Source organism: Balaenoptera physalus (assembly GCF_965194825.1).
Source record: "Balaenoptera physalus genome assembly, chromosome: 10".
Taxonomy (NCBI): Eukaryota; Metazoa; Chordata; class Mammalia; order Artiodactyla; family Balaenopteridae; genus Balaenoptera; species Balaenoptera physalus.
The window spans coordinates 12,807,474-12,820,455 of NC_138889.1; the positions used below are offsets into that span (position 1 = coordinate 12,807,474).

Below are 12,982 nucleotides of genomic sequence, written 5' to 3' on the forward strand. Positions count from 1 at the left end.
CTGTTCCCCTGTCAAAACTACTATGTATAGTACACGAGAGAACAAATCAAAACTCCGTGGCCCTGTACATCTTAGTCAAGCCTTACTGCTGCTAAAGACACATACAAAAATAAACCCTCATGGGACATTTCAGTAGTCTGGGGGAGGCAGAGGCTGAGACACGAAAGACAGGGGAGCCAGAGGAAGAAGGTAACAGCATGGTGGTCACGTTTAAGTCAATCTACATTGAAGACGAAAACACAGATGCTACTCTCTTAAGTTTTACACTAATGAAACAGCCCAATTTTCAGGTATTTACACTTTATATGACTTCTATGTTAACACAGAAAATAAGGGTAACTAAAATAGAGTTGATTCCCTATTATACCTACTTTTTCTTCATGACCCAAAACAGGATTTCAAATATTGTAAATATTGAAAAGTATAAAAATAGAATAGATTTGTGAGGGAATTTTTTAGTGGTCTTGGCAGATCAATTATATTTCACATTTTTCTCATCATATTGCATTCCTTTTCCTCTAGGATTGGGAGCTACAGAAGCAGCTCCTTCAAGCAGTCTGTTCTAGAGATGGATAAACATACAGTGCGCTCCCCTCACCCCCAAACAGTGCATTATCCCTTTAATGAAACAACAAAGCCCCGAGAAAAGAAAGCAGAATAATCAGTACAACAGACCTGGCTATTACCAATTTCCTTCTCTCCTCGGTGGTATATGGCTGAAGAAGAGGAATTCCTAACAACCTCACTTCTTCAAGTTTAGGGAATGAGTTTAGTTTGTCAATGTCTTCCCAGGACTGCAAACCTAATTTGAGAAATATATTGTTTAAGTAAATCCAGAAAAGCGCACAAATGAGAAGATAAACATAGCAAAAAAATTTATTTCCATTAATAGGTTCTGAAATGTTAAAATGATCATAAACTAGTTAGAGATCCTGAAATTTTTCTTTATGCAAGGAAAGAATGGAATAAAACACCATAAAAACTTCCCTGAAACCTCTCGTATCCCTGTGATCCCAGTGCTTGAGGGACCCCCTTTATTCTCCAACAGCCACTCATCTACTGATTCTCCACCCAAATGGCTGGTAAAGGGGGTCACTGGTGGTTTAATAAGCAGGATGGATGCCATGATTACATAATTGAAAAAGTGATGTGATCAACTCTTTCATCAGACAGAGACTCACAGAACATAACTGTTGATCAGAGTGGACACTGCCAGAGTAAATGTCTACCTAACAAACACTAAAATGGGCAAGGTCAATAGAATCCGAAACTAAATATCATCTTTCAACCGTCCTCACTTTGGGGACAGGGAAAACAGTTTCAAAATTTAGAACAAACAAACAAAATCAAAAACAAAAAAACTGAACCCTTGGGTAGGAAAGCATGAAACAAATTAAGATTGTTCAGACCTAAAAGGAAACTCTTCCTACAGCTGTGAACAAATGTATCATCCAAGTCAAGTCAATACTTGGCACTGGTAGGAAAAATATCCCTGTAATAATGAAGCTGGTCAGTTTTACGACACATTAAATCCACTGCAGAAAACAACATAGTCCCTTCCTATTTCTATCAACCTTCAGCAAGGGTAAAGGCAGAGGAGCAGTTTGTGAGGACCCTGGTGCAAAACCATCCCAGGTCACTGTCCTCTTCCCTTCAGAATGGCATTGCCATCTAGGAGGAAGAATCGAGTTAGCTCAAGGGATGTCAAGTTGTGAAATAAACAGCTTCCTTATGCAAATCACTTGTTTTTAAGACTTAATTCCCGCCCTTATAATCTCCGTGGTGGAATAAACCGTTTATGTTTTTTCAGTTATGGGTCAGAATTATTTTTACTTATGTAGTTGTTTTAAAAATAGGCTGAAAGACAATACCAAGAGAATGAGAAGAAAATCCATACACTGGGAGAATACATTTGCTAAAGGCATACTGATAAAATATACAAAGAACCCTTAAAACTCAACAACAGGAAAATGAACAATCCGATTAAAAAATGGGTGGAAAACCTGAACAGACACCTCGCCAAAGGAGATGTACAGATGGCAAGTAAAACATATGAGAAGATGTTCCACATCATATGCCATCAGGAAAATGCAAATTAAAACAACAATGAGATGCCACTATACACCTATTAGAATGGCCAAAGGCCAAAACACTCACAGCACCAAATGCTGTCAAGGACGTGAAGCAACATAAATGTAGAAAGGGACAATAGAAAAAAAATCAGGTGCAGGTAAGAGGGTTGTTGTAGACTAAGAGAGTACGTTTTATCTGTTAAAGATACATACTGAAGATTTTAAGGCTGAAATTACATGATTGCTGAGATTTGCTTTTAAAATATTCCCTCCAAAGGAAAAACAGTATGGGGGATAAATACAGGAAGCAAGATGCTGATAAATGTTGAAACTGAAAAAAAAAAAAAAAAAAAAAGGATGCAGAGCAACAGGAAGTCTCATCCATTGCTGGTGCAATGCAAAATGACACAGCCACTTTGGAAGAGAGTTTGGCAGCTTATTACAAAACTACACGTACTCTTACCATATGATCTAGCAACTGCACTCTTTGTTATTCACCCAAATGAACTGAAAACTTATGTCCACACAAAAACCTGCACATGGAGGTTTACAGCAGCTTTATTAATTAAACTAACACTTGGAAGCAATCATGATGTCCTTCAGTTTGTGAGTGGATAAATAAACTGTGGTACATCCAGACAATGGAATATTATTTAGTGCTAAAAAAGGAACATTCTATTAAGCCATGAAAAGGCATGGAGGAAATTTAAATACGTGATACCAAATGAAAGAAGCCAATCTGAAAAGGCTACATATTGTATGATTCCAACTATATGACATTCTGGAAGAGGCAAAACTATGGAGACAGCAGAAAGATAAGTGGTTGCCAGGGATTAGGGGGGAGGGAGGGATGAATAGGCACAGAAGATGGTTTGGGCAGTAAACTATATATTATGTACAATACTACAATGTGTGTCATTACAGATTTGTCCAAACCCACAGAATGTACAACACCAAGAGTGAGCCCTAATGTAAACCATGGCCTTTGGATGATGACGTGTCAGTGCAGGTAAACTGAAAGGTGTCACTTAGGTGCTGGGATGTTGATAGCGGGGGAGGTTGTTCCCATGTAGGGTGGGGAGTATACGGGAGCTTTGCTCAGTTTTGCTGTGAATATAAAGACTCTAAAAAATAATTAATTAATTTAAAAAAATAGGCTAAAATATTCATTCCTGTGATATACAGAATCAGATGGCAACAAACTGGTAATCAATTATATGTAAACACTAGAAAAGGAAAGTGAGACTTTGAAAGCCATAGCAGGTTGGGATTCCTCAACCTAAATCCAGACAAAACAGTCTAGTCTGTAATTCTCTGTACTCTTTTTACCCTGCCTTTTACTATCCAACTCATCAATTTCATTTCACTCCTTTCATAGCATGACCCCTTTAATATACAAAATATTAATAGCTAATATAATGCTATGCCAAACAAATATTTGATAAATGCTGATATTTATCAGAGCATTTATGGAAATGAATGCCTTAAATTTAGCTAATCATTAGGCATCTGCAGGCTTCCCTGTTGGTGCAGTGGTTAAGAATCTGCCTGCCGGTGCAGGGGACACGGGTTCAAGCCCTGGTCCGGGAAGATCCCACATGCCGCAGAGCAACTAAGCCCATGCGCCACAACTACTGAGCCTGTGCTCTAGAGCCCGCGAGCCACAACTACTGAGCCTGTGAGCCACAGCTACAGAAGCCCATATGCCTAGAGCCCGAGTTCCGCAACAAGAGAAGCCACCGCAGTGAGAAGCCTGCGCACCGCAGCAAAGAGTAGCCCCCGCTCACCGCAACCAGAGAAAGCCCGTGCGCAGCAACGAAGATCCAACGCAGCCAAAAATAAATTAATTAATTAATTAAAAAAAAATAGGCATCTGCATGTCACTCTTGAAATTCATCCTGTAAGAAGGCAGAGCTGTGACTGACAGAAATACACTTTCACTGTATTTCATGCATAAGTTCAGATCAGTCTGCATGTAGAATGAGAACAGGCCTGTTCCTCACCTGCCTTGTGGAGGCTGATGGATCGCAGATTAGGAAACAACCTAGCCAATGAATCATCAGGCTCCTCGATAGCATTCAAATGGTTGTTGGCCAGGACGAGGGTATCCAGCGAAGGAAACATAACCCCTAACTTGCGTATTTCAGTCCAGTCTTGGAGGTTATTGTCTGTTATGTGTAGTAGCTTAAGAGAAGGACAGCAAATGGAAGGGCAAGACACTGCTTCATAGTCATTAAGGCACAGGAAGAGCTCCTCCAAACTGCAGAGGAAAAAGGAAATATTGCATTGTTTACAGCAGTTAAGGTTCTACTCTGCACCTATTTTCAGTCATTCAATAAATACGCGCCTACTATGTATGAGACTCTGCTAGGTGTTGTAGAGAAAATTATAAAGATGTCTTTCTGAAGCTTAAAGTACAGCTGGGAAGACAAAACCTAAAATACATAAAACAGCAGAGAATGATATAACCCAGTACTAAATTAATTTTGTGCTTAAGTAAATAAGTGCTAAATGAAGCAGCACTAACTGTAAGTACAACAGTACTTCATATAGGGATAGGATTGAAATTGTGGTTGGAATAGTCAGGAAAGGATGCATGGCCTTGAAGGAGGGGTAGACTTGGGTAAATTGAGAGGACACAGAAGGAAATTCTAGAAACAACATGAACAAGTATTTAGAAACAGAAATAATGACTATCATTTACTGAATTCCTACCCTGTGTCAGGTCCTGTGCAGGTGCTTTATAGACTGTACTTCTATTTCTGCAATTTTATAGACAATTATGTTCATTTTATAGACAAAAGCTTATCAAAGGTCATAAGGATAGTAAGTGGAAGTGGGATTTAAAAGCTCATTCCATGCCATGCTAGATGTTGCATGCAGTGAGAAAACCAATCTCATTAGAGGGAGAGTGAGAAACTAAGATGGAATAAGTAAGTTGAGACCAGATTCTGAAAGGCTTTCATAATTTCCATATTTAGACAGTCAAGGAGACTACAGCTTCATATATTTCTTTAAACTACTTCCTTTTAATATTTCTGTGCATATACAAAGATAGATATAAACAAAACATAACAGAGCATTTCTAAGCTGACAAACAAAAGTATAATTTCCTGCTTAAATTATTGAAAGGAATACTAGGTCCATTTTCCCATCATGCAAGCTAGGCACTTAATCATCTGAGCGTTAATATATTTTAGAGACACTATGATTTTTTTTTCCTCCCAAAGAAAAGTGCTAAGGCAAAATTCTGGAATCAGGTAATCAGAAGATTAAAATGGAAAAAGGCTGGGTTGATCTTGAAACGATAAGTGCTTCTCAGGGATATCTTCTCGCCAGAGGATGACATATCCCATGTCTTGGTGCTACCCAACACTGAACAAGTATTCCAATGAAAATGCTACTAGATTACCCTCACAGCCTCATTTAATTACTTCATTTTTCTAACCTCATTCTCCATTCAATCTGCAGTTCTAGTATTTCTGAGATGGGAGACCAGCAGTAACTCTCTGTACTAACACAGACGGCAACATGGCTCCCTCTCTGTCATGCTCTCTGGGCTTACTCTGGTAACTCCTGCAGTATCGTGTGGACTGTCTCCCAAGACGCTTTGCTGTTGTTGAGAACAAGTTTTCGAACCCTGGAGAAGGACCCAGCACACGTTCTTTCTAAAACCGATAAACTCAGAGGGTTGGAACTCAGGTTTAGAAACTCCAACTGGGGAACATTTGACACAATTTTACTGACCTGTGGAGAAAAAAAGGAAAAGCATATCAGGCAGTAATCAGAGCTTTTAAACAACAATCATACTCAAGAAAACCTAAGTGAGTGGGTCTCCGGGCAAAGGGCCATTTACATTATGGAGTCCTATTTAGTGATGGTACCCGCAGAGAGGCATAAATAATTGCGACAAATCATGGCAAATAATTTAACCTCTTTCTATGAAATAGTAGCATAACTGAAAATTAATGGTAGAAAAGAAAATTTTTCCATGTTACCTTTGGCAAAGTTTTTGATTCTACTCTGTATCATATTCTCTTTGATATCACTACATGATATTTTGGAGAAAAGATCATTTAGATGACATTTTAGGCTACAAGTTTTAAAGAGCTGGGATTGGGTCATGTACAGTAATTCTCTTTGAATATCTCCTTCCTTCCATCCTCAGTAGAATATTAAGGCTAACTGAAGGTTTATTAAAGACTACATGGTAACAATTCAGGTATTCAAAATTGATCACATAGTCACAATCACTTAGAAAACAGTTTTGGCTTGGTTCAAAGATGCACCAAACTTTAAAATATATTTACTCAGAAATAAAAAGCATCCGTAACTATATTACAAAAGAGAAAACACGATCATCAACCTAATGATTTAGCTAGCATCTTGGTAGACAGAAAAAGAAAAGGAAATGAGCTTTACTGATTACTGACCTTAACTATTTGCTCTGCATTGTACTAGGTTTTTAAAATATAACTTATTTCACTAAATTCTCAAAGCAACTTGCAAGGTAACTAATATTCTTTTATTTTAATAAATGAGGAAACTGACGCTCGGAGATGTTAAATAATTTGAGTAAGGTTTCAGGGTCACAAAAGCCAAATCTAGGATTTAAAAATCAGAGCCATTGTTCTTTCCAATACACCACAACAAGTAAATCATAAATATAACCAGAAAAAATGAAGAACTAGCTTAAACAAGTATGATATAAACACTAGAAGCCCAGTAAACGTATTAAGCGTCAATCAGCCAGGCGACATGGTAACTAGAAGTTATGAGAAAAGGAGTAGAACAGAATAGTTAGGATTGGTTTTAGAATCAGAAAACCTGGACTCAAAGCGGGATCTAACACTTCCTAGCTGTGTGGTTTGACAAGTTATTTAACCTTTCCAAATCTCAGTTTCCTCACTTGTAAACTAGAGAAAACAGTTCCCACCTATTTTACAGTATTGTTGGTAGGATTAGATGAGATACATGTGTAAAGCACTCAACAGTGATTGGTACATATTTTAGAAACTTGTTTCCTTACCTACTGCCCAAGAGAATGTAAAAGCAGGGATAGTACTTACCTGGTTCACTACTGCAAAGTGGGCACTTAATGTTTGTTGATTCAATTAATGGCACAAAACCATTTAATAAATGTAACTATGACTAATAGGATATGTACAGTATGAACCAGTATCTCAACCCTGATTATATGTCATATCATATTTATTTAAATATGTCATATTTAAAATCATTAGTAGAATTTAAAAAATATACTGATTCCCAGGAGCCACCATAAACTCTTGAATCAGAAGCTTCACAGGTGGGACAAGCTTCATGGTTGGGACCTGGATATCTGTTTCTTTTCAGAGCTCCATAGGTAATGACAAAAATGTATCCAGTGTTGAGGACTATGGGGAGAAAGAAAAGGGAGTCTGTACTTTACATTAGGTCTGTGTACTATGTACTGTACAGTTTAGGAGCTCTAAAATCAGTGAGAAGTAAATTAATTCCAAGGAGGTTCAGAGAAGTATGTCAGAGGGAATGGTCTTCACACACACTAGTTCATCTATTCTAACACACCCTCTGAAGTAGTACCATATTTATTTTCATTTTATAAATGAATAACTAAGCTATCTTTCAGAGGAAAATACACTAGGCTTCAGTTTAAAATATAAGAGATTCATATCAGTCAGCATATATTCTCCTGTTTGGTCTCTTCTGAGACAAAATGGTAACAAGCATTTGTGTGATATATGGTTAGGATCTGGAGTTTAGTGTGTGGCCACAACACAGCTAAACAGTCCACACAAGGACCAATCCTTCACTGCAGTCTACCACCTGGATACCAATATATGAAGAAGGCCTTTCATACATAAGATGATGACTAGCTATGCTTCACCTCTTTTTTTTTTTTTTTTTTTAAACATCTTTATTGGAGTATAATTGCTTTACAATGGTGTGTTAGTTTCTGCTTTATAACAAAGTGAATCAGTTATACATATACATATGTTCCCATATCTCTTCCCTCTTGCATCTCCCTCCCTCCCACCCTCCCTATCCCACCCCTCTAGGTGGTCACAAAGCACCGAGCTGATCTCCCTGTGCTATGCGGCTGCTTCCCACTAGCTATCTATTTTACATTTGGTAGTGTATATATGTCCATGACACTCTCTCACCCTGTCACATCTGCTTCACCTCTTTTAAGGGCAAAAAAAAGATGAAAAGGAATTGTGTTCCAACTGCAGCATGGAGAATAACTGCTAATTATAGTGCAACCCTAGTTAAGTAAACAACACATAAACCTTTGCTAACCACAACCCTTCATATTTTATTTTTGTAATACAGAAGAAAACATTCCCCAAAGTGGATACTATCAGAGTCTTTGAAGCAATTTCTGAAAGAATTCCCAAGGCTAGCAGATACATGATGTGATCTTCTTCATAGTCTGCATCTGCACTACTGTCCAATGAGAATAAAGATTTAAAATAATGACTCATTAGCCCTAGAATATCTTAAAAAAGATAAAATTGGACTATAGTTTAATAATCCAAGCAGGAAAAATAATATATGTTAGAAGTAAATATTTTCTTTAAAAGGTTAAAATTAAAAAGGATTTTGCGTAACCTTAAATTAATGATAATATTCTGGAAAATAGTGTATTCATTACACAGGTAAATTTATTCATGGTAGAAAATGTCTTAATAGTAAAGGCTATTATTATTCAGTGAGTGTCTAGGGCAGTATACTGACTTCTCTTTTTTAAATTCTAAAAATAAAGACTTCTAGCTGGAGTGAGTTCAGGACACTCATGTGCAGAAACATGGAGATGAATTTAGATCACCTTTTAGATCTCCAAAACTCTATGATTTAATAGGGGACCCTCTACTCTGACTTTTGAAAAGGAAGAAACTAAAGTTTTAAGAAAAATGGGGAAAGGGTAGTAAGATAACAATCTGTAATTTATACCCAAGCTATTCTCTTTCTCACCCATGGTGAATTCCTCCCTCCTCTCAACTGCTTAGCGTAATGTCTTTTATAAAATGGTTTTGATAAGGAAAGGAGGAAAAAAGAGGTACCTTGGGAAAAGTCAGACAAAAATCTACTTAGCCAAAAAATTCAAATCAAAAGCTAAAAAATGCATCATTTTTTTTATACATAGATGCCCAGTTTTAGATGGATGGAGACAAATCTTTGCCTCTCCCCAAAGTATTACACTTCTCACTCATATTTATATTAGTCTCTGAATATAAAGCAGCCAGTAGTTTAAACTATAAAAGAAGATACTCATAACATTAGTGATCATTCAAAAACACTAAAAGAACCAACTAGATTATTCTGTTCCACGTTGGTATATCAAATACTGGCTGAAATAAACTTAGTTAATGGCCAGGGACAAATGATCTTCTAGGTAATCAAATACACGGGTTGCAATGGGTTGAAATGTAATGTCTTAAAACTGTGACCTATGAGGTATTTTGCAGCTTGGCAAAGAGTTTAATCAATCCTAAAAATCAATATTCTTTCGTTGTCAGTACTTCTCCCATCTCTCTGTGTTCTGATATATATTCTAGAAGATTGGGATCAACTACAGTTAAGGTTAAGGACAAAACATAAAGGAATGATGAAAACAAAAATAAACGGAAACCTGAAAGGTAGCAGCAACAAACATTCATTTGAAAACTGCCTGAAATCAGACTATAGGGCACTTACGGGAATATACAAACCGAGCACCAATAGAGTACAAATAAACATGTGACCCTCTGGCTGTATCTGTCAATGTGAGCTGGAAAATTTTCAGTGGAGACCTTTGTCTAAGCAGAGAAAAGGCTGAATTACCTAGTGTAAACTCCGTGTCCTGATCCATGTTGACACACATTGTTCTTCTGAGGTAGCAACTATATCACTATTAAACTGTTTCTACCAGTTAGCAAAAGCTTATGTATGTGGTCAAAGTATAGGTGAAAGCACAAAGCACAACACCTTTACGAGATTTTTACTCCCAAAGAAATAAATTTAGGGGAATCAGCCTGTGAACATAGGAGCTGAAATGATTCAGGGTAAGAGTTGGTCTGACTTGTCACCCATGCAGGTCAAAAATCTCACCAGAGGTTCAGCAGGACTACTGAGGGAATTGTGGAGAAGGAGGACTAACAAGGTAGTTCTTTTTGCATCTGTGCAGTGTGGACAGAGCATGCATGTCAATTAAGCATCTCAAAGGACCCAGAAGGCACAGATTGCAATTTGTTGAACAGTGACCTATAATAGTTGTTTGGATAAGTAAATCAATCAATAATTACGTGGACAAATAGAGGTTGTTTCTTGGAACAGCCAAGTAAATCTGTATATATTAACACATGACTTAGAAATCAAGTGACGTGCATCTCAAAGAATTTTGGTAAACATCTTAATAAAAATAGGAAATATAACTGGTAGCACAGATACCAGATTAAACAAGACTATGAAATAGATGAATATAAGAAAAGCTAAAGAAAAATGGGTTATAGATAGATTTTTCTTAAACAAGAAAGCTGTCTTAGAATCTGTATCACATTTAATATCTACCAAGTGTCTCGATGATTAATTTTATCAACAGTCCTGTCTTATGGATGATGAAGGATTAAGTGAATGTCTTAAGATCACAGGAAAAGTTAGAACAAGTGGGCCTGATCAAACCTGAAGATACAATCATTTATTCATTAAGGCATTCAGCAAACATTTGAATGCCTAGAATGCCAGTGCTGATGATAAAAAACAAAACCCTGAATAAGCTCATGGTCTAGTAGGAAAACTGTCAAGTAAGCAAGTGATTGTCCTACAATGTAATGAATCCCTTTATAGCAACATGATACAGGTGTTAGGATAATCTAATTCTGCCTGAGTGAGAGTCAGGGAAAGTTTGAGAGGAACAGCAACTTGGGCCAAGTCTTGAAAGATACACAGGAAGCAACTGGGTAGACAGAGGAGAAAGAGAACAGTAGATTTAGAATGAATAAAAGCAAGGAAGCTTTTCATGTCCAGATTTATCATGAGCTGCAAGAAAAGCACATGGCTAAAGATGGAGATAAAACTCTAGAAATAGCAAAGGGCCGTATGATAGAGGGTCACACTTAGAGAGTTCAGACCATAGTTTGGAGGTGGTGAAAAGCAGCTAAGGGACTTGAAGCAGGAGAGTTTCACACTCACACTTCATTTATTAAAAGGAGTCTGGTAGCACCGTAGAAGGTTAGCTTAGAGGAATCAGAGTAAAACCAGAGTCAGGAAAACCCACTAGGACACTTTTCCAAACAGGAAATAAGAACCTAAATTAAGGCAGGAAATTAAGTAGGAAGAACTATTTCTCTCTTATTCTTAAGGCTAGCTTCTATCAGGTCATGTTATAATCAGGTAGGTAATGTTATATATAATAATAAGAGAAAATGTCATAATACTTTTATTTGTGCAACTTGGTTTAGAGTTACTCTGAGGTCAAAGGCATCAGTTATGTCAAATTACCAGTGCAACTTAAAATAAGGAAAAGTTCTAAAAGATTTGGAATAAATTTCAGTAACAAGAATAAATATTTTTATAACCTTAGTTTCGAGCTCCAGTAATTTTTATGTCAATTTATAGTAATAAATGTTGAAGTAGTAGCAGAGAATGGGCACAGGATGTGTAAACTAGTGAAACAGTAGAGCATTTAATGCACTGTTAGCAATCTAAACCTCTGTGGTCTTATTAACCTCTTGGTGCCTGGAATAAAGTTCCTCAGTGCTTTTCACATTAATGAAAAACAAATCAGCAATAACAAAGTTCATTGAAAAATCACCATAGAAACAGTTGAAGCAGTCAGTTATTTCTCTTGAGACATACAGAGAAGAATCTCAAGTGAGAACCAGAATTCAGCAGCATACGTAACAACATAGACAATAATACAGTGAGTTATTGCTGCACTTCACCAAAATGCAGCAGTATAAAAACTTTACCTCGTGCCAGTCTTCGAGTTTGTTGTCAGAAAGATCTAGTTCTGACACATGAGCACAGAAGGCAGCAATTTCTTTTTCATCTCCTGCACAGGTTATTCCACAGCTGTTCAACACCAGTACACTTGGGAGGTTGAGGCGATCTGAATCATGGGAGAAACAAAATACTTTCTACGTCAGCCTAATTCTTGTCTACATACATTCAGCCACCAGGAATCAAAATCAAATTGTGTGAAATTACACAAGGACCTTGAAAATACAAGATATGCTGGGATCCAAGGGTACTGAATTCTAAGGGGAGACAGCTAAATATGGCCCAGGAGGAGATCAGAAGTACTAGACCAGTACCCCCAAAAAGTCCTGGAGGCTTCACCTCCTGGCAGCATTGTTTATCCCAACTACCAACAACAGAACCATCATCCATGCTGTCACCTTATCATGTGACACTAGATCCATGTGATTCATGTCAGGGCTACCACTGTGTTCTTATTGGCCTCAATTCTTTCTTTTTTAAATTTAGTTCAAAAGTATCATTCTGGATAGCTCTTTTCTCTCTGTCTGATTTGTATTTTCGCCTTTTGTTGCCTTTGGAAATTATCTCAAACCATTAGACAGTCTATTTGCTAAACCACTTCTGTTCTTCAAGTTCATATCACTCAAGGAATCTTCCTCGCTTACGTGGATCCATTTAAAAATCTATATCTTTCTCCCATACTTGTCCATCAATCATTCCCCTTTCATATCCATGTAGAATTTGTCCCTTATGAAAATTAGACTTTTAAAAATATATAATTATAATGAGAGAAAATGTTTTAGAGTCTTAAACCATTCAATGAATTCAGTCAAACTATTGCTTGTTCAAAAATACGTCAATACCACCTCAATAAAGCAAATATCAAAATAAAGTGATTCACATGAATTTAAAAAAAAATATGTCAATAAAATCACTCTTCCTATCTCTAA

The 12,982-nt window shown here is 37.0% G+C and overlaps 1 protein-coding gene across 1 annotated transcript in view; it reads right to left on the reverse strand.

The window, feature by feature from the left end:
- Nucleotides 1-12,982, reverse strand: part of TBCEL (tubulin folding cofactor E like) — a 69,272-nt gene that overhangs the window by 34,301 nt on the left and 21,989 nt on the right. The window contains exons 3-6 of the mRNA XM_082410914.1: nt 12,023-12,162; nt 5,638-5,819; nt 4,076-4,332; nt 676-802 (exon numbers count right to left, since the gene is read on the reverse strand). Of these exons, the coding sequence (XP_082267040.1) occupies nt 676-802; nt 4,076-4,332; nt 5,638-5,819; nt 12,023-12,162 (706 nt within the window). The remainder of the gene's footprint in view (nt 1-675; nt 803-4,075; nt 4,333-5,637; nt 5,820-12,022; nt 12,163-12,982) is intronic.